Consider the following 21,434-nt stretch of genomic DNA (forward strand, 5'->3'; position numbering starts at 1 on the left):
TTCTGGTTTAATAGGGAACAGTTCATCTAACTCTGGAGGAGATCATTTCTTCAGGGTCATAAGCAACCACTCTTTGGTATCTTCTAGGAAAGCAATGTGATCCTATTTAAAGTTTGGTCTAGGATCACTGGGACTTCCCAGATGATGCTAGTGCTAAAGAACCCGCCTGCCAATGCAGGAGATGTAAGAGATGCAGGTTCAATCCCTGGGTCAGGAAGATCCCCTGGAGGAGGGCATGGCGATCCTACTCCAGTATTCTTGCCTGGAGAATCTCATGGGCAGAGGAGCCTGGTGGGCTACAGTCCATGCGGTCGCAAAAGAGTAGGACACAAGTGAAGTGACTTAGCACGCACGCCAGTATCACTGGCCCTTGGTCATACAGGAATATGCAGGAAAGCTCCCTGACACAGTGCCCCTGGGGAGCCTTCAGCAGGTCTGGCAATTGCTCTCGGAATACCCAGGGCTGTAGAAACAAGCATCTTTGTGGGGAGGAGGACGAGCATCTGTGTGAGGATGATGTGGGAGGCTGACCTTTCTGTGCCAGACGGCACAGTTTCAACAAGGCCAAGTCTGAGAACAAGGTGATGGGGAACCCAGAGCTCTGTGTCCTCAGGACACCCCACCTCCGCAGGCACTCAGGCTTCTTCTCAGCCCTCACTTCCCCTGTCCAGTGCAAGTTCAGCCAGACACCCGACCAAAATGATGGGCAATTCATAAGAGAGAGAGGATTATCTCACGTCCACACATGGGGTCACAAAAGGTCGGATGTGATATAGTAACTAAAACAATAACAATAACAACAATCACTTCCACAGCAGTTGCAAGCAAACAACAAAAATGGACTTTTTTTTTTAAATTTAAAAAACTTAACAGAAAAGCAGAGAGCGACATTATTTTCAGAGGCACTGGTTGCAAATAGCAGACAAAGAACTGTGCTTATGGTCTCCATGTACATTCTGTCAACAAAGACACTTCTTCATTGAAACAGATGTTGTGTAACTGTGGGTATGTCAGCCACAGAAGCAGTCTTCAGTTTTTCTTCCTGGAGCCAGTGAAGCCATCCATTACATTAAAGGCCCCCAGGTACTCACCCAAAAGCAGCCCCAGCTTGAGGGGCAAGAAGCTAAAGAGAACACAAGAGGGAACATCTTGGTTATCATTCATGGAACATCTTTACGAGCTCCACTGAAAAGCAGGGCCGTTGACTTGCTGCAGAAGACGTGAGTCACCCATGCCCACCTGAACGTCCCTGTCGTGGGTCACTCAGGGCTCATCCACCACGTGGGATGACACTGGCCCAGGGTCTCTGTGTCTCTCTTTGCTTTATTTACCTTATTCACTCACTTCCGTGTCAGTCTCAAGGCCTGACTACATTCTGTAATGATGGACAGGAAGCGTGCAGCCTTGAGGAGTCTTGATCCTGCCTTGCAACCTCGCTCTGTTGCTCAAAGTGCTACTGGGCTGTGATTGAGGAACAATCAGTTCCTCCCACTGTCCAAAGAAGTCATTGACCTTTCTTTCCTGGACAACTGAGAGAAGTCCATGCAATAGCTCCTCAGAGCTTTGGCAAGACCCAACTAAGACTGTCCATCTTCTCCATCCCCCTTGCCCCTCCTGACACTCTGACCCTGTCCATCATGACGTTCACACCGCAGGACGAGAAAGGGCACAGTCAGCCAACTGAAGACTTGTCCTAGGAGTGGGGACAAGAAAAGGGCCCTGGGCTCATGGTCCCTCTGGGGGCAGCCCGAGATATCCAGGGGGTCCCTGCCCTTCCCAGTTTCAGGTCTCTGATCAAACATTATCTTCTCCATGCGGCCATCCTGACACTTACATCAGGATGCACCCTAGAGCCCTTGCCCCACAACAGGAAAAGTCGCTGCAGTGGGGAGCCTGCTCACCACAACTACACAGTGGTCCCCACTCACTGCAACTAGAGAAACGCCCACACAGCAATGAAGACCCAGCACAGGCAAAAATAAAATAAATAAGTAACAGTTATCCCCCCCTCCCGCAGTTATCTTTTAAATGGCTGCTCTTTGTTGGCTCTGGAGTAAGCTGTTGACTGGACTGGCACATTGAGAATTAATAGGAGCAGAAACATTACCTTTTTAAAAACACGATGAAGTATATAAACTTGGGCATATACAGGTACAGGTTTTCTTGCAGGATAGCATCTACTATCTTCCTGACTGCATATTCTGGCTCCAGAATTGGTAAGAGAGAAGGACAGCTGGTGGTGGGGGGAAGGGGGGGGTTTAAAGAAAACAAATAAGAAATTAGAGAAAACAATTCTTAAAAATTACAATAAAACAGTTGTAAGCTTCCCAGGTGGAGCTAGTGGTATTGAACCTGCCTGCCAATGCAGGAAACATGAGACGTGGGTTCCATCCTGGGTTGGGAAGATTCCCCTGGAGGAGGAAATCACAACCCACTCCAGTATTCTTGCCTAGAGAATCCCATGGACAGAGGAGCCTGGCAGGCTACGGTCTATAGCGTCACAAGAGTCGGACACAGCTGAAGTGACTTAGCAAGCATGCACACACAAGACATCATCATTTATTGCTTTCTTTTCCTTCCAGATTTGATATTTTTCTATACTTGCTCTCTTATTATCAATATGGTGAGTAATAACATAACTAGAATTTGAAGTGGAAAACAGGGATTCTAATTAACACAATGATGTTATAATAGGCACATGTGTGAAACCACATTAATCAAATGGCCTAAATGTTGCAAAGCGCATCTTTGAAAAGTAACTGCCTGTCATCTGACAAGTGCAGACTGGGTATTTAGACCTCTTCATCAACTTCTCGTCCTTCTGTGGAATCAGGGGTGAGAGCAGGGTAGAGTTGGTGGCAGAAAGGGGGTGTGTGACAGGAGCGCCAAGGAGATGGGGGAGCAGGTCGCGGCCACAGGGTGGCCTTGAAGACGTGGATATAGCCTTGATATTTGTGTGCTGTGTTCATGCTTGGCTGTGTCCGACTCTTTTCGACCCCATGGACTGCAGCCCACCAGGCTGTTCTGTCCATGAGATTTCCCCGGCGAGAATACTGGAGTGGGTTGCCATTTCCTTCTTTAAGCCTTAAACTGTCATTATTAAACCCAGTGTCTTAATCACTAACACATCTAAGGAAATAAATTCTAAAACCGTTTATAAAGTAGGCTGAATGCTGGAAAAGTCTTTTCAAACAACATTAGCCAGAACAAAATAAAATCGATGGTCAATCATTTTTCAAAATACAGTTCCTTTGAAATCAAATGACATGCTTACCCAGTAGTACATCCTTCAAACATTCCGGTTTTTATAAAAAATGGACACACGATAGTCGTTTTGATCCCCTTCTGTCCCTTGGCAAATGTTTCTAAAAATATTGATTCAGCAAATCCATTGGCTGCAAATTTACTTGCACAGTAATCTGAAAAGACAAATGATACTATTATATAGTGTAAAGTTTTAAAATGGCATTATAGGGAGATTTCCTTGTAACATGAATACTGGCAGAGACAAACCATTTCAGAGTTCTTGTTTTGCTTGATTTTGGTCTGCTCTGCCTGGAAGATGACTGGGATGAGTGGGTACAGCCCAGGGGGAGGGAACCTGCATTCCAAGTAGCAGCCCCAGAGGTTCTGATTCCAGGGAGTTGCTGCCCACGCCGGGAAAACTTGTTTCTAAGGGAGCCAGGGAGGAGAGACCTGCATCTGAAGAGAGAGATGCTGTGTCTAACAAAAGGATTTAACAGGAGCTGTAAATACACTTGTGGTATGTCAAGGACCTGTGACTTCTCAGATGTACGAGAGAGAGGGGTAATAATAATGCCTGATGGATTCTGAGGAGGACAGAGGCAGGGAGACCCAGGCTACAGGGAGACGTGTACAGACTGCTAATATTGGGGTGACAAGTGGTTCTGGAAACCTATCTGGCAGCTGAGAGGTACTTGCTGAGACCAGTGCTATGAATCTGGAACCAGCTGTCAGTCAGCCAGCTTGCTGGTCTGCTACCTGAGTGTTGCAATTAGGGTTCTGATGGATGAGCCTCCAGGGGACACCCTGGGGGTGGGGGAAGGACAGGACTTCCTAGAGCCAGCTCCCCGGTGGGTCCTCTTCACCGAAGATCTTGTTGTATGTCTTATCCCCTCCCCACTGCTAATGTCAACTCGGTTGCAAGGGACATGGAAGTGACAACAAATTCCTGCCAGTCTCCAACCAATGGAACAGCAAAAGAAAGTTAATGTTAAGTTTCCCTGGGTGAAGACATTTTCTCCAAGTTCCCAGCCAGGGGAGACCACTTAATGGAAAATTCATAGAGCAGAAGGGGCCTCTCTTTTTTTGGCCGCGCCGGGTCTCCATTGTAGTGTGCAGGCTTTCTCTGCTTGCAGTATGTGAGGGCTTCTCTAGTTGTGGAGCACAGGCTCTAGAGCGTGCATGGGCCTAGTTGCCCTGAAAAGACTCTTGAGAGTCCCTTGGGCAGCAAGGAGATCAAACCAGTCAATACTAAAGGAAATCAACCCTGAATATGCACTGGAAGGACTGATGCTGAAGCTGAAACTCCAATACTTTGGGCACATGATGCGAAGAGCTGACTCACTGGAAAAGACCCTGATGCTGGGAAAGATTGAGGGGGTGACAGAGGATGAGATGGTTGGATGGCATCATCAACTCAACGGCCATGAGTTTGGGTAAACTCTGGGAATCTGTGGAGGACAAGGAAGCCTGGTGTGCTGTGGTCCAGGGGGTCGCAAAGAGTCAGACATGACTGAGCGACTAAACAGCATGTGAGATCTTAGTTCCCTGACCAGGGATGAACCTGCACCCCCTGCATTGGAAAGCAGATTCTCATTCACTGGACCATCAAGGAATTCCCAGAAGGGTCCTCCTTAACCTCCTGATGACAGTGCCAGGTGAGTTTAGGGGAAGGTGACTATGCTGATCACTGGTGTAAGGAATATATAAGTAGGGTCTCTTTCTTTGATAATTGCTTTACAATGTTGTGTTAGTTTCTCCTATACAACAACATGAATCAGCTGTAAGTATGTGTATACTCGCTCTCTCCTGAGCCTCTCTCCCACCTCCTTATCCCACCCAGCTAGGTCTTTTATTAATTCCAGGGGATTGCATAAGACCTAATGATTCTAAAGTGCACAGTTCAACTTCGTGTAAGTATAGCAGCTGGGCAGTTTTGCTGGCTGATAAAGTTCTCAACAGCTTACCTTACTGAATATATGTCTTCACCTATTACCATTTATTATTAGTGCACCAAGTCAGTGCTAATTATTCAGAGCTATTGCTCAAGCTGCGGTTGTGAAATACCATATTTCTCTTACCTGCCAGTCCATTTATTCCAATTAATCCAGCTGAACTTGAAATGCACACCAAATGTCCATGGTCGTTAGCAATCATAGCAGGTAGAAAGGCTTTATAAGTCTAAGAAGATCAAGGTAAAACGTTTAACATTTTATAGCACATTGTATTTTTTTTCAGCTGTTTATGCAATCATGATTGAAAAAAGTTGTTCAAGTTCAAAAAAATACCTGAAGGAAATGGGACATTCAAACTTAAATACCTGGCAAGTAACCATCTGAACTTGTTTAAGCTGTGGATCAATATTTTGCTGGTGGTTATTCCAGTATTTCAATTGGAATTTCAATTATTAAAAATAATTTACTCAAACTTACATTTGCTCACATTTGACTTTTAAAAACACAACAAAAACAGCAATTGAAACAGTACAGGAAAATCTTAATTGTGGCATCCACAGTCCACAAACCAGTAAGACTACTCAAAGATATGGTTATTTAGATTTATCACCATAAATGATAAATTTATTTTTATAATATAAAAATGATAAATTTATAATATAAAAATGATAAATATAAAAAATGATAAATTTTTCCTCCCTTGGCTTATATTTGAATTTCAAATTTTTCTTCAACTTTGTTCACAGGACATGTGGCTGTTGGTTTCAGTTTAAAAATATCACTTTGTTTTTAAACTCATCTGGCCTGTCAGGGAGATGTGGTCATGAGCAAGAGCCAGGAGGGGCAGAACGAGGGCGTGTGCATGGCTGGAGAGGCTGATGTGACTGGTCTGTGCAAAGGCTAGGACAATGCAACTTGAGTGTGGGCACCTCTCCTTGCGAGTCAGGACCATGCCTTTTAATGTTCAAGGCATGTAGTTATCAGGCTGCTGGTGGGCACGCTGTCCCTGGAAGAAAAGCTATGACAAACCTAGACAGCGAAAGGGAGAGACATTACTTTGCTAACAAAGGTCCGCATGGCCAAAGCTATGGATTTTCCTGTAGGCATGTATGGACATAAGAGCTGGATCACAAAGAAGGCTGAGGGCTGAAGAATTGCTGCTTTTGAACTCTGGTGCTGGAGAAGACTCTTGAGAGTCCTAAAGAATATCTGTGCTGTCCTTGATTCATCCAATCAATCCTAAAGGACATCAACCTTGAATATGAATTGGAAGGACTGATGCTGAAGCTGAAGTTTCAATACTTTGGGGACCTGTTGTGAAGAGCTGACTCACTGGAAAAGACCCTGATGTCGGGGAAGATTGAAGGCAGGAGGAGAAGGGGGTGAGAGAAGATCAGATGGTTGGATGGAATCACTCAGTCAATGGACATGAGTTCAAGCAAACTCTGGGAGATAATGAAGGACAGAAAAGCCTGGAGTGTTGCAGTTCATGGGGTTGCAGAGTCAGACATGACTTAGCAAATGAACAGCAACAACAAAGTTGACTGTGCATCTTAGTGTGCCCCCAAACAGACCTGGTGGATGTTTGCTTATTAATTATGCCTCCTTTCACTTCAAGGGAGTTCCTGCCTAGGCAAATGATGAGGTCACCTGGTCATGTCTAAGCGCGGTCACTTTTAACTTCTATGAGCCCTTATCTCACTGGGCTGTTTGAAGGCTTATTTATGAGGGGCCTGGGATGGTACCAGACAGGACGCTGGCCATCTGTACATGACTAGGACACAGGGCAGCTGTGTCCTTGCAGGATTCCCTGAGCAGAGGTGTGGGGAGGTAGAGCTTAAGTTGGATCAGGAGAGGACAGCTTGAGCTAGAACTGAGAAGTCTGTGCTTTACTTAAGACCAGTACTGCTGGAAGAGTCCACCCTGATGGTAAAGAATCCGCCTGCAATGCAGGAGACCCGGGTTCAATCTCTGGTCAGGAAGATCCCCTGGAGAAGAGAATGGCAACTCACTCTGGTATTCCTGCCTGGAGAAGCCCATGGACAGAGGAGCCTGGCAAAGAGTCAGACAGAGTGACTAACACTTTCACTACTGTAAGAGAACAAGAAGAAGTCTAAGTCGCTTCAGTCGTGCCCAACTCTTTGCGGCCCCATGGACTGTAGCCCGCCAGGCTCCTCTGTCCTTGGGATTCTCCAGGCAAGAATACTGGAGTGGGTTGCTATTTCCTTCTCCAGGGATCTTCCTGACCCAGGGATCTAACCCACATCTCTTATGTCTCCTGCATTGGCAGGTGAGTTCTTCACCACTAGCGCCACCTGGGAATGACGTTTATAATGAGAAGAAAAAATACTTACCCATATATGTGCTTTGAAATTCACGTCAAGAGACTTTTCTATAAGCTCATCTGGGCAGTCCATGAACTTTCTGCCTGTTACGATTCCGGCATTGTTGATCAGGATGGAAACATCACCAACTTCTTTCTTCACCTGAATTGAATACAGAAATCAGCACCACCAGGGCAGCACAGGCAGACCCTGGAGATACACGGGTTCAGTTCCAGACCACCCCGCAGTAAAGCTGACACCAAAACATAGTGAGTTATACAAATGTTTTGGTTACTGGTGCATAGAAAAGTTATGTTTACACTATACTGTCATCTATTAAGTGTGCAATAGCTTTAGGTTTAAAAAACAAGCTGCCTTAATGAGAAATGCTAACCATCATTTAAGCCTTGACTGATCTGCAGTAACAAAGATCACTGATGACAGACCACCCAGAGCAAATATAATAATGAAAGTGTGAAGTATTGTGAGAAACAATGTGATGCTGAGACACCAAGTGAGCAAATGCTGTCGAAAGAAGGGTGCCATTAAGAGTTGCTTAAGGCAGGATTGCCACAAATGTTCAATTTGCAAAAGAAATCTTCAGATGGTAGAAAAAAATGCAATATCTGTGAAGTGCCATGAAATGAGGTGCATCCATAATTCTTTTATGTGAACTGGATTTATTTTCCTGTGGTTTTAGATGCTTCTGTCCTTGTTAACTCAGACTGAGTTGCTGCTGCAAGGCACTCTAAAAACAAAGCGTGTCTATTTCCTTGGAAGAGTTCATGGCACATCAGAGATCTAAGTCTAATGCCTTTCTACTCATCTTCCCCTCTTCTTATGATGTAACGCTCCTTTCCTACAGGGAGAGTTATTCTCATACTCAGTAGTGACATGGTTAGTGACTGTCCTATGCTAAAATGAAGTATGAGCAGCACGGCCTTTATTTATTTATTTTTTTTGAATTTTTTTAAAAATTTTTATTTATTTATTTTTTTGTCATACATTGATATGAATCAGCCATAGATTTACACGTATTCCCCATCCTGATCCCCTCTCCCACCTCCCTCTCCACCCAATTCCTCTGGGTCTTCCCAGTGCACCAGGCCCGAGCACTTGTCTCATGCATCCCACCTGGGCTGGTGATCTGTTTCACCATAGATAGTATACATGCTGTTCTTTTGAAACATCCCACCCTCACATTCTCCCACAGAGTTCAAAAGTCTGTTCTGTATTTCTGTGTCTCTTTTTCCATTTTGCATATAGGGTTATCGTTACCATCTTTCTAAATTCCATATATATGTGTTAGTATGCTGTAATGTTCTTTATCTTTCTGGCTTACTTCACTCTGTATAATGGGCTCCAGTTTCATCCATCTCATTAGGACTGATTCAAATGAATTCTTTTTAACGGCTGAGTAATATTCCATGGTGTATATGTACCACAGCTTCCTTATCCATTCATCTGCTGATGGGCATCTAGGTTGCTTCCATGTCCTGGCTATTATAAACAGTGCTGCGATGAACATTGGGGTGCACGTGTCTCTTTCAGATCTGGTTTCCTCAGTGTGTATGCCCAGAAGTGGGATTGCTGGGTCATATGGCAGTTCTATTTCCAGTTTTTTAAGAAATCTCCACACTGTTCTCCATAGCGGCTGTACTAGTTTGCATTCCCACCAACAGTGTAAGAGGGTTCCCTTTTCTCCACACCCTCTCCAGCATTTATTGCTTGTAGACTTTTGGATAGCAGCCATCCTGACTGGCGAGTAATGGTACCTCATTGTGGTTTTGATTTGCATTTCTCTAATAATGAGTGATGTTGAGCATCTTTTCATGTGTTTGTTAGCCATCTGTATGTCTTCTTTGGAGAAATGTCTGTTTAGTTCTTTGGCCCATTTTTTGATTGGGTCATTTATTTTTCTGGAATTGAGCTGCAGGAGTTGCTTGTATATTTTTGAGATTAATCCTTTGTCTGTTTCTTCATTTGCTATTATTTTCTCCCAATCTGAGGGCTGTCTTTTCACCTTACTTATAGTTTCCTTTGTAGTGCAAAAGCTTTTAAGTTTCATTAGGTCCCATTTGTTTAGTTTTGCTTTTATTTCCAATATTCTGGGAGGTGGGTCATAGAGGATCTTGCTGTGATTTATGTCGGAGAGTGTTTTGCCTATGTTCTCCTCTAGGAGTTTTATAGTTTCTGGTCTTACATTTAGATCTTTAATCCATTTTGAGTTTATTTTTGTGTATGGTGTTAGAAAGTGTTCTAGTTTCATTCTTTTACAAGTGGTTGACCAGTTATCCCAGCACCACTTGTTAAAGAGGTTGTCTTTTTTCCATTGTATGTCCTTGCCTCCTTTGTCAAAGATAAGGTGTCCATAGGTCCGTGGATTTATCTCTGGGCTTTCTATTCTGTTCCATTGATCTATATTTCTGTCTTTGGCAGCACGGCCTTTAAATGGACGTGGTGATATATCAGGCGTGATGCCATGCCATGTAAATCAAGCCCTGCCACTTGTAGCAACGGGGCTGGGGCAGGGAGGGAACGGAGGGAGTATGATCGTCTTATGGATGTTTCAGACACACAGGAGCTCAGAACCCGTCCATCCTGTTTTCATCTCTTGGCTGGTTCTCTTCTCCCCAACACCAACGTTTAGGTGTAAGGTCTGTGAAGGGAGGATCAGAGGGGCCACCATCTGTTGCTGTCCCACCGGCACTGGCCAGACTAGATACTTAATAACTTTAAGAAATAAAAATCCTGGGAGTGCCACTGGAGCCTTCCCTTTAGAGCAAACAGTCAGCAAGTGACCCAGGCTCTTTGTCAGATTTTTTTTTTCGCACAGGGTTTTCCAGGCTTGATGGCAGGCGGTGGGGCCGTCCCTTGGTGTGCCTCTGTGTTTTGAATTTCATTCCTGTAATTTGTATCACATAGCAGGGGCCCTGTCCCCCCCGAATTAGAGGGAACCCCTGGCTGCAGCACCACTTACATCTGGCTCTGGCTCTGTGTGTTGTGTGCACACTCGTGTGGGTGTGCAGATGTGGGTGTGAACCTGTCTGTGTGGGTGATGCAGCTCTGGAGAGGGAGGCTGGATTACCGACGAGCCGACACTGCCACTCTCCTTATGCCTTCTCCCAGAACGCATGAGCCCCAGCAAGGAACGTGACGTGCTCGGTATCCACTAGCCGATGAGATCCCTAGCCTCGGGGAAACTGAGGATTGCAATGCAGGCCAAGGAAACCGCATGTTTCATGTTGAAATTTTCAGATAGAAGTGCTGGAAACAATCTAACTTGAAGTCTGATATGGAGAGTGGCTAAAATATTTAGTCAAAGCAAAGCTGAACAGCAATCAAGGCATTCTTCCCGGGGCAAAATCACATGCTGAACGGGGCTGTGTGATTCTGAACAATAAATGACTCAACCAGGATGCTAGGTGGCAAGGATGAACTTTCTGAACTTAGTCCCAAGCTATGATCTAGGGACACAAGATTTCGAAGTTACTGGGGTCTGTGGAAATAAAACACTGTCATATCAGCTGTAAAAGTTTGCACCTTGATTATTCCTCTATGGGATAAAAATTTCCTGCTTACCTTTCCTCTGTCAAGAACAAGAGGTAGAAATGGCTGGTTTATAGTATGAATGTCTTAAGGTCTTGTGTCTTTAAATGTGAACCAGTCACTGCTTTAAGACTGGCTCATAGCCAGAGAAGTGGCTCATAGCTGGGGAAGTCAACCTGGCAGGAGATTGTGTTACAAGTGCAAAGAGCTTAGTTTGCAAAAGTAGCTGCAGCAGACCCTCCTGCACTTTGAAAGGTGGTCCCCACACAAGCCCATGCCAGCTTGTCTGGTCTGGATCCCCAGACTTGCCAGGCAGCCTGAGATTGGTGATGGTGGTGGTCACGGATGTATAAGATGTAAAGACAAAAGTCACAACTTAAAAGAAACTCACTGGCCAGAGACCTGCACACCCCTCCACTGGGGAGTCAGATGAGAAGCTGCAAGCAGAGCCCAGTTAGAGCCTACACGCTGGGCAGGAAACTTCCAGCAGGCACATCTACTTTCTTCCTTCTCCTGAAACCAGGGAACTCTGAGAGCCACAAAAAAGTAGTCCAGGAGAGTGCTGTGTGCAGTGCTCATGCAACGAGCAGGCAGAGAAATCCTTCTGAGGGAAGAGGAAGTGGCCACCACATGGGCATGTGCCTCCTCGGGCTCTGCGAATCCACTGGAGCCCCGGGCTCCTTAAAGTGTTCTTTATACATACTTCTCTACCGTCACCAAAGGGGCAGCTGCAGTTAAGAGTCTTTAGGATGAATAAAATATTTGCTTTTCATATGACCACGTGAGGGAAATGCAGGTTGAATGGAAATGACTGTTGGGCGTGGGGGAAACAGGTGGACTTGCAATCAGACTAGTTACAGGTTCACCTCCTTGCATGGTCATCCCCTAGCTCTGTGACTCCCAGCAGGTTATTTATAGCCCTGTTTACCAGTTTTTGTTATGCCTCCATGAAAGGTGCTATGGCCTTTCTTTTACACGGTAACGGGGGGACCGGGCAACCAGCACATGAGCTGGCTAGAGGGCATTCTTCAGAGTCAAGAGACTCGTGTCCCACCTGCAGCTCTGCTACTTATTACCTGCACTTGTCAGGTAAGTCACCTGAGAAACTCACCTGCACTGTCTCCATTTTCTTATTTGTGAAGTGGAGATAATAAGAGGCCTGACTTTATAGGAGCATAATTCAGAGGGTGCCAAGCATGGTGTGTGGCACATAGCAAGACTCAAAAATGCTAACTCCCACGCCCTGATATTTTTTAGAGAGGCAAATTAGCAGAGGAAGGCAAATAGAGAAACTGATGGATGTCAGAGACTACATAAAGTCCTTACTGCCCATAGGAAGAGCAGGCACACAGGTTTACCTGATTGGCCACTCTATACACCTCCTCCTTCCGGCTGCAGTCACAGGTATAGGCACAGACCCTCCTGGCTCCAGCTTCCCCAGCCATCTTGCAGGTCTCCTCATTACTCTCCTGATTGATATCCCAGAGCACAAGCACCGACCCAAGCTGGGCAAATTTGAGGGCTAGGAGCCTTCCGAGTCCACTTCCAGCACCTGTTATAAGTACGATTTCACCAGCAACATTCTTCCGTGGCTTTGGGATTATAGTAAAAACTACAGTCTCCAGAAGAGCCAACAATGATCTTCCTAAGAAAGTGAGCAATTTCTTGGCTGACTTCAGCTTGAGTGCCATGTTCTGGCTGACACCTATAAAGCAAGAGGGACTCCGTAAGGACCTTATTCCATGGGGCCCATACTTCCTTGCAGAAGTGAAAGAAACTAAGAATCGTGATGTAAACATCCCTGTGTAGCAGACTCCGGACTGAGAAAGGGGGGACAGGGTCCACAGGGACCATCTCGACCAACTTGCATCACAGTGCCGAGCTCATCACATCCCCACATGCCTGTTATGTGTTCTAGGTGACAGAAATGCTCGTTACCCAGAAACTGTAACCCCGGCTACATTTAACCCAAAGCAGAATTCACTCTCTCATAGCTAGCTTTTCTCCATAATAAGTCCTGTAGGTTGATTTCACCTTCAAGGTCTTGACCCTATTGTGTTGATGACACAACTGCTCCCTCCTGGTTTTATTTTTTGCCTCCTTTGAGGCTTCTGTTTTCTCATTGCACTGTTGTTCTTTAAAATCTGAGATTCAAGAGGAAAATGTGAAATCCTGCTTGGATTAATGTACCTGAAGAGGAGTAATTAGACACACTAAACCTTGGCCCCTAGAACTTGCTGTCAGCACAGGATACACGTTTCCCAGGCTCTGAGGCTCCCACGCCACATCCCTTACTACTCGGCCCTGCAATTGTACGACATCTGGGGAGAGGGTGAGATAGCTAGGCCCTGCGCCTGTCTGGCTGTGGAGCCTGCGGCAGGCCACGCAGCCCCTCTGGGCCTCGGTCTCCTCCCTTCCTGGTGCTGTGGTCTAGGGTGGTTTTGCAAGTAGGATGAGAATGTTTGTGCATGCGTGACCACAATGCTGGCTCGAAGCTAGTGTTTTATGATGTTAGCTTGTTTCTCAGACTCACAGCACTGCCCACAGGAAGGTACCCGATAGGTTTGCCGAATGAATAAAAGGCAAACTTATACAGGGCTCAGTGGCTCCATCCTATCAGTCACTCACACTTTAGTGAGAAGGAGCTTATAAGATGCTTTCCAAACAAGCACCTGAGAAAGAAGGGAATGTCTTATTTCCTCCAGATGAGGAGAGAAGGGGCATACTATGCTGTGGGTGGAGGTTTCCCTGAATGGGGTGGCCAGCTGAGAGTTGGACGTGAGGACAGATGATGGACTTCATTAGTGAAGTGAAGCAGTTCCACACTGACTTTGACGCTTGACTGAGGACACACTAGTTCTCATAGATTTATTAAAGGATGGCTTGAAGTGTGGTCAAACCCTTAGGAAGTGGCAAACTAAATTGTTGCTTCTTGGCTCTTTGTATAGATGGGGCCTGGCAGGTCATAGTCCATGAGGTTGCAAAGAGTCGGACACGACTGAATGAGCATGCATGCATGTGTAGATGGGACCAAGAACCAGAAAGAATATGTGTGTGGCTTAGCCAGGATCCCTGTCTAGTTTGTTCAGGCCAGGTGAGCTCATTGTCACATTTCCTAGGCGTGGATTCTATGCAGGTACAATGCTGGGCCCTGGGGCTGAGTGGGTGGGCAGCCTCCCATAATCTCTGCCCTGGGGAGACAAGAGTCTAATGAAGGAATGAATACATCAGTACTCACTGCAGTGTTATAAAGGAACATGTGTGTGGGGGGCACTCTAGAGAGTAGCCAGGAGACCTGATTTAGATGGGAGTTGATGGAGGAGGCAACAGGGGAGATCTGTGGAAAGTGACCTTTGATTGAACATGCAAATGATAAACCGGGCCAGGGAGGGCTTGGGAGCGGCTTGCCCAACACAGGGAAGGAACAGTGTGAGCCTTGAGGTAGGTTTGCTCTGCGTGTCCAAGGAATAGGCATGCTGGTGGGGGTGTGGGTGGGGGAACGGGATGTTCTGGTGCAACAAGGAGTGCTCCCTGCTGTGGAGCACTTGGTTTTACCACACTTTGGATGAAATGGCTCTCAGACTCTCTGTCATCTTTGCTTCTGGATGACTGATAAAATCTCCCAGGCCCACAGGACTTGGAGAGAAGGTAGCTTAATGGGTGAACAGTGGTCTTCAGTGTCTCATTTTAAACACACTGTAAGGGGATGGATTCCTTCAGATCTGAAGGAAGAGGGTCAGACTTCCCACAGGGATGCCACACCTTGGGCACCCTCCCCAGGTGGCAGCCTCAGCATTGTGCACACTCCTTCTGTGAGAAAACCCACACCTGCCGGTTTTGCACAACTCCTTTTAGGGACACCATGATGTATGTCCTCGCCAGGGGGACAATGGTCCACCTCTCTCCTCAGTGTCTCCAGCACCATGAAGATAGCTGGAAGCCTCACCACTCTCCTGGTTGACGTGAAAGTTATTCGTTTCAGGGGTTCTAGACTTCAGTTTTCCCTCGTCTCCGAGCTGGCATGACACAAGCTCTAGGACAAGCCACTTCTTAACCCGACCCAGCAGATGCTTCCCAGGTTCTCTAGAGCTGGGCTTCCTGAGGTCCCCCGCATTTGGGGGTTTAGGGTGTCTGCAGGGTACCGGCACAGGTAGTAAGGTCTATAGATTGTGGGTTGGAAACCTGGATCTGCCACCGACCTCTCTGCACCCTTGGTAAGAACTGTTGCATCTCTTGTGTTTCAGTTTCCTTCTCTGAACAGGGGGATTCTATTAGTACAAGCCAACATGTATGAAATATGGAAGGTGTGGAAGCTACATGAGGTTAATGCATGCTGCACGCTAAATTGCTCCAATCGTGTCTCACTCTGTGTGACTCCATGGGCTGCAGCCTGCCAGGCTCCTCTTGTCCATGGGATTCTCCAGGCAAGAATACTGGAGTGGGTTGCCATGCCCTCCTCCAGGGGATCTTCCTGACCCAGGGATCGAATCCTCAATTCTTACGTTTCTTGCATTGGCAGGCAGGTTCTTTACCACTAGCACCACTGGTATTAAGGAGTGTAATATGATTTCTACTGCTCCTTATGAAGGACTTCCCAGAAAATAATCTGTTACAACGAAGGAGACCCAGGTTCGATCCCTGGGTTGGGAAGATCCTCTGGAGAAGGAAATGACAAGCCACTCCAGTATTCTTTTTTCCCCCTCAAACTTCATTGTTGTCTTATTTTAAGAAATTGCCACAGCCACCCCAAACTTCAGCAGCTATCACACTGATCAGTCAGCAGCCATCAACATCAATGCAATTTTCTTTACCAGCAAAAGGACTATAGCTTGCTGAAGCCTAGGATGATGGTTAACATTTTTTAGCAATAAAGTATTTTTTAATTTTTTTTATTTACACTCCAGTATTCTTGCCTGGGAAATCCCACGGACAGAGGAGCTTGGTGTGCTTCAGTCCGTAGGGTGGCACACAACTGGAGTCGGATACAACTTGGCGACTAAACAACAACAAACCCTTTGTGAAACTTCTGAGCAGATCGGAGGGGGAAAAAAGGTCCCCATTGTGCCAAGGAGCACAGCCCTCTCCAAGAGGCAGAGGGTGAGGGTGGAAGGAGAGGAGTTGGGCTAGATCTGGGTGCTGCCAGGTTTAGCTCCCATCCACACTCACCTACTATATGCCAGAAGAGTGCCAGGCACATAGTGACAGCAAAATAAATACCAGCTAGGACTGTGATTGGTGCTCCAGCTAGCCTATGAATTACAGATACTCAGGCTATGCCAGAAAAAGAGGCCAATAGTAACTTTACTGAGGAACACAGGTAAACGTCTGGCTCTCTCTTAGTGTAAAGACTGCTCCTTAGGAAGTCAGGGAACATATGTGTTAAATTTCAACAGGCTGAAGACTTCTTTGGCGTCTTCATCCCATGGCTTACCCACTTAGTCCTAAAGCTGAGCTAACTTGGTGCAGCATAAACAGATGAGGCCTGCCTCCCAGGCCAGGGCTGTGCTGCCCTGCTAAGGGGGCACGGGGTGAATTGTGTGTGTGTGTGGTGGGTGGGAGTCTGGAGAGGGACAGCGACAAGCCAAGGCCAAGGTGGGTGCACGGAACAGGGGAGAGTGGGGCACCTGGGCACAATGCCCGGAAGGAGAGGAGAACACCCAGGAGGAATCCCGCCCTGCTCTGGCAAGGGGCGGGAGGCTGGCAACTCGGTTCTTGGGGACCGGGGAGCGTGGATCGCCGACGCAGTGGGCGCCTCGGGAACCCTGCACTCAGCGCCGAGTCTCCCCAAACGCGCACGGTCAGCGCCCCCACCCCCATTAACCTTAACGCCGCGGGCTGGTCTCGCACGACCCCGGCCTCCCGGAGACTTTGGTTACTCACCAGGGACAGTTGCCGCAGAGAAGCCCTCCTGGTCGGCCGCGGGAACCGCACCTCTGGCTTCAGCCCCGTGAGGTTCCGGGTTTATCCCGAGCGAGCGCAGCCGGGAGACCAAGACCTAGGGCGGGACGGCCGCGCCCGCGCGGGGGTGGGGCGCCCGCGGGGCTCTGCGCGCCCCAGGGGCGTGTCCGTTGCTAATTTTTTCTTCCCAAGCTGCCAGATTTGGAAACTTGCAATTCTGTCTCGTGGACCCGACGTGTACCTAGATTCCGGGCAAGTGCATCCCCCGGGGTCGTTTAACATTTGCGATGCCCATGGCTGCAGCTTGGATTATCAAGTCAGAATGGCTGGGTTGACAGGGGGCCCTGGCACCAACAATTGAAAAGTTCCCCAAGCATTTCATAAACGCAGATAGAGGTTGGGACCCTTGGAGAGGAGAACACGGGGGAGGCAGATGCGGGGTCCGTGAGGGGAGGGAGCCAGGTACTGTCCGTGTGGCCTGCAGTGCGGAGCAGAGGCTAGAACTGGGCTGTGTTTGGCTGCTCGGATTCTGGCCTGGGCCTTGGTATGTGGGCATGGCACACTGCGGGAAGCAGGTGGGTGCGGAGCTGGCAGGGGGCCTGGAGAAGTCGGAGAAGTTAATAAACACTGACCCGTGTTTATTGAACATCCTCTCTGAGTACAAATATCCAGAGACATAGCAATGCTATATCTGTCGGGAAGAAATTAGAGATAATAATGAGCGGATAGCCTTAGGTCATCATTTACTAGGTCACCAGTGAAATGAGTGGGGTGGAATTTTATGGGTGGCATGAGCAGGAATATCAGATTATAGGGTGCTAAAGGAAGGACTGGGAGTCAGGACAAGATTGCTTTTGGAGTTTACTGAGGGTTAAGTGGGACACCCAGGAGCGCCCAAGGTGCACAGGAGAGCTGCTTAGCCAACATGTATCTGGGACAAACCTGGCTGTGTGATTAACTCAAGTCCGTGTGCTGGATGCATGGTGAGGCCAGACGCACTGGCACGTTGGAGTCTGGAGCAGAGAAGTGTTTACTGCAGGGCGCTGCAGGGAGATAAGGAGGCTCATGCCTTGAAAAGCTTCCGGCAGCTGGAAGGGTTTTGGCAAAAAAAAAAAAAAATTATATATATATATATAATTATATTTATTTATATTTAATTGGTTGATGATTGCTTTACAATATTGGCTTGATTTCTGTCATGCATCTTTTGGGGGAGTTTGTAATCTCTTTGGTTCTGTCTCATTGCAACGAAAATTTGAAGTGACGGATGGACTGGTGTTACTGCCCTAGGAGGGACCAGTGTTACTGTTGTAGCCACGTGTTCTGGGAAACAAATTCATTCAGAAGGACAATGCAGATAGGACAATAAACTGTGAAGTACAGTTTATTACACCAGCACGCTGAAGGTAGAACCTCCTCTTAGTCAAGGACCCTAACCAGTTTTTGTGAAAACCTTATATACCCTAAGTGTACATGCCCAAACCCACCTCCCCAAATTTCCTGAAAATAGTCTGAACAATTGAAAAGAAAGATACAATCAAAGTTAACCCATGATTCATATGCCTTAAGCCTAGGTAGTTAACAGTGGACAATTATCAATAGGCCTGTGGTCATACGCCAATAAGCGTAATAGAATGTATGATTCTATTCTGTTACACAGATTATTAGGGCATTCTTTTAGACAATGCGGAGTCTAGGTAGGAGCCCTGGGGCTCTTCCTTCTGGGGGCCTGGTTTTCCAGCTGGTATGTCATTTCCATAGATACTGGGCATATAGCTCAAAGTCCACAGTCCGGCCCAAGATGGAGTCTTGCTTTCAAGACAGAGCCTGTTCTGTCTGTTTCCTCCTTTGTTATAGCTCAGTTTTATTTAGAAAGCAAAGAACTACATCCTTGAGTCATGAGGGTGGGCTAACCCTAAAGATGTGAAGAGAAGCCAGACCAGTTTTGGCTCCTCTCTTTATATGTTTTTTCTCCTCCCCCTGAGCCTACCCTGTGTAAATTTGGCTAGCCAGGAGTGCTGTTTGTTTTACCTGAGGTTCTCACTCCTGTCCTCGGACCATCCTTTGTTCTGTTTTCCTGGGCTTTCCCCTTCTTTGCCTTTTAGCCACCGCCCTTCTGGACTGCTTTTTCCTATTCTAACTACCTAACACATCAGCATGAATTAACCATAGGTGTACATATGTCCCCTCCTTCTTGAGGCTCCCTCCCACCTCCCAGCCTTTCCCACCCCTCTAGGTTACTGCAGAGCCCCAATCTGAGTTTCCATTGGCTGTCTATAAGGGCTGGTGGGGAGAGGGGTCCCAGGATGATCAGCTTGAGCACAATTCTCTGATGGTGGGCGGATGGTGAGGTCACAGGGTGGTGTCACAGAGGTTAGCAAGATCAGTCCTTAGGTTCCAGGAGGCCTGGGGCTGTGTGCTCCTGGTGGTCAGGTACTTAACATTTTCTATTTGGTGGGGGTTTTCACAAATGCAAAACAGCTCAGAAAATTTGCATCCAATACTGCTGTCTGGGTCCTTCAGAGGGGAGCTACGGCAGAGGATATGGGGGAAGGCCTGTTCCAGGAAGGCTTCATGGGGTCCTGTTGGGTTACAATGGGAGGACTTGCACATTTGTACTTTCTTTGGCTGTGAGAAGAGTGAGGCAGGTGGTTTAAGCCTGGAGGAGTAGGTGTAGGGGAGAACCTTGAATGCCTTTTCAGCTCGTAGGGGGGAATGGTGTGTTCCGGAGGTGGTGAGCTGTTCTGTGTGAGGGTGAATAGGACAGGTGTGTGTGTTGGTTTCATGTTGGCAAGCGTCACTCAAGGACATGTTGCTGTGGGGGCCTCTGTGTGGCTGGGGGAACCACAGAGCTTTTGGGGGGGGGCAGTGAAACACAGTTAGGAAGTGCACATATGCAGGTGATAGAGACAGGCAGGGAGGTGGCCCAAGTGCATGGAAGAGGGGGCCCCCTTAGCCTGGAGAGGAGAGGGAGCTGGCCAGAAGAGCCTTCCTGACTCAGAGACAGAATGGGTCAAATGAGGGGCTGACTCAGTGGGGAGTAAGAGGGGGCTGTTACCAAGTCCAAGCTTGCTCTGCTTGCTGCATGGAAAGTCAGTGATTCTGAGACGAGGCTTTGGGACTAGGAAGAGACTTTATACGGGAGCCAGTTGACTGAGAAGATGGCAGGCTAGTGCCTCAAAATAACCATCTTGTTGGGGCTTGGTTGCCAGGATTTTTATGGATCAGAGATGGAGGGGTGAGGAAACAAAGTAAAAAAGACTATTCAATCCTTGCCAATATCCCCTAGAATGGCAAGCTTCAGGCAGGGGAATGTGTTAGTTTCACTTCCTACCAGTCCTTCACAGGTGAGTGGCTTAGGTTATCTCCCTGAGGCAGGCCCTTATGTATGCTTACAGTGACAAAAGTGGCAAGATGAGGGTAAAGGTCACAGAAACAGATTCAACATAAAATCAAAATTAACCCTTCCAGCTTACAGACCAGGGCACAGAAAAGTTGGGTGATGGACTCCAGGTCACATAGCCAGCCTGCAAGAGTTCAGATGGGGGTGAAAGCACTGGATGGCATTTCAGGGGACTCGAGCCCTTGGTCCTCTATGTCTCAGCACAGAAAGAATTTGGCAAGAGGCAAAGTGATAGATAAGAAGCAATTTATTAGAATAGGATGCTTGAGAGGCCTACAAGTAGGTGGGAGAAAAGGTATCAAGCTGAGAACTTACAGCATGACAGTTCTATAATCAAAGGAAAAGGAAGGGGGGAAAAATTTCTTTGACTTTCTTCAATAGATGTCATGCTTCCATCATTAGCTTCTCCTCCCGGTTGGGCAGGGAAGATTTCTTGGACCTACATGGTCAGGCTAGGTACGCAAATGATTGTTTTTTAATGTGTTCAGGAAGCGTGTCCTAAGTTACTGAGCTCACTGGGCAGGATGTGGGGCTCATGTCACCATCGTTTTATTGTTTGGAGGTACATCCTGTGCTTCTATGTCATGGTTTTGTTGGTAAGTAAAGGCAAAATGATAGGATACTGAAAGAGGAACTCCCCAGGTTGGTAGGTGCCAAATATGCTACTAGAGATCAGTGGAGAAATAACTCCAGAAAGAATGAAGGGATGGAACCAAAGCAAAGACAATACCCAGTTGTGGATGTGACTGGTGATAGAAGCAAGGTCCGATGATGTAAAGAGCAATATTGCATAGGAACCTGGAATGTTAGGTCCATGAATCAAGGCAAATTAAAAGTGGTCAAACAGGAGATGGCAAGAGTGAATGTAGACATTCTAGGAATCAGTGAACTAAAATGGACTGGAATGGGTGAATTTAACTCAGATGACCATTATGTATACTACTGTGGGCAAGAATCCCTTAGAAGAAATGGTGTAGCCATCATGGTCAACAAGAGTCCGAAATGCAGTACTTGGATGCAATCTCAAAAACGACAGAATGATCTCTGTTCATTTCCAAGGCA

General features: G+C 47.0%; 1 protein-coding gene across 1 annotated transcript; it reads right to left on the reverse strand.

The window, feature by feature from the left end:
• Window positions 1-818: 818 nt before the first annotated feature.
• Window positions 819-17,106, reverse strand: LOC122451358 (epidermal retinol dehydrogenase 2-like). The gene is made up of 7 exons (XM_043484130.1): window positions 16,952-17,106; window positions 12,430-12,776; window positions 7,553-7,684; window positions 5,325-5,424; window positions 3,275-3,419; window positions 2,108-2,233; window positions 819-1,123 (listed from the first exon to the last, which is right to left on the reverse strand). The coding sequence occupies exons 2-7, from the start codon at window positions 12,760-12,762 to the stop codon at window positions 1,030-1,032; spliced, it is 930 nt and encodes a 309-aa protein (XP_043340065.1). The 5' UTR covers window positions 12,763-12,776; window positions 16,952-17,106; the 3' UTR covers window positions 819-1,029.
• Between the last annotated feature and the right edge of the window lie 4,328 nt (window positions 17,107-21,434).

This window comes from Cervus canadensis, chromosome 12, assembly GCF_019320065.1.
Source record: "Cervus canadensis isolate Bull #8, Minnesota chromosome 12, ASM1932006v1, whole genome shotgun sequence".
In the NCBI taxonomy this organism is placed as follows: Eukaryota; Metazoa; Chordata; class Mammalia; order Artiodactyla; family Cervidae; genus Cervus; species Cervus canadensis.

Bases quoted from the DNA above. Each gene is read 5' to 3' on its own strand.
- LOC122451358 (XM_043484130.1), bottom strand. From the start codon at position 12,762: ATGGCACTCAAGCTGAAGTCAGCCAAGAAATTGCTCACTTTCTTAGGA. The intron at 7,685-12,429 runs GTAAACCTGTGT...TATTCAATTCAG, and splicing joins TGTATAGAGTGGCCAATCAG to GTGAAGAAAGAAGTTGGTGA. The intron at 5,425-7,552 runs GTAAGTATTTTT...TGATCTTCTTAG, and splicing joins ATTTCAAAGCACATATATGG to ACTTATAAAGCCTTTCTACC.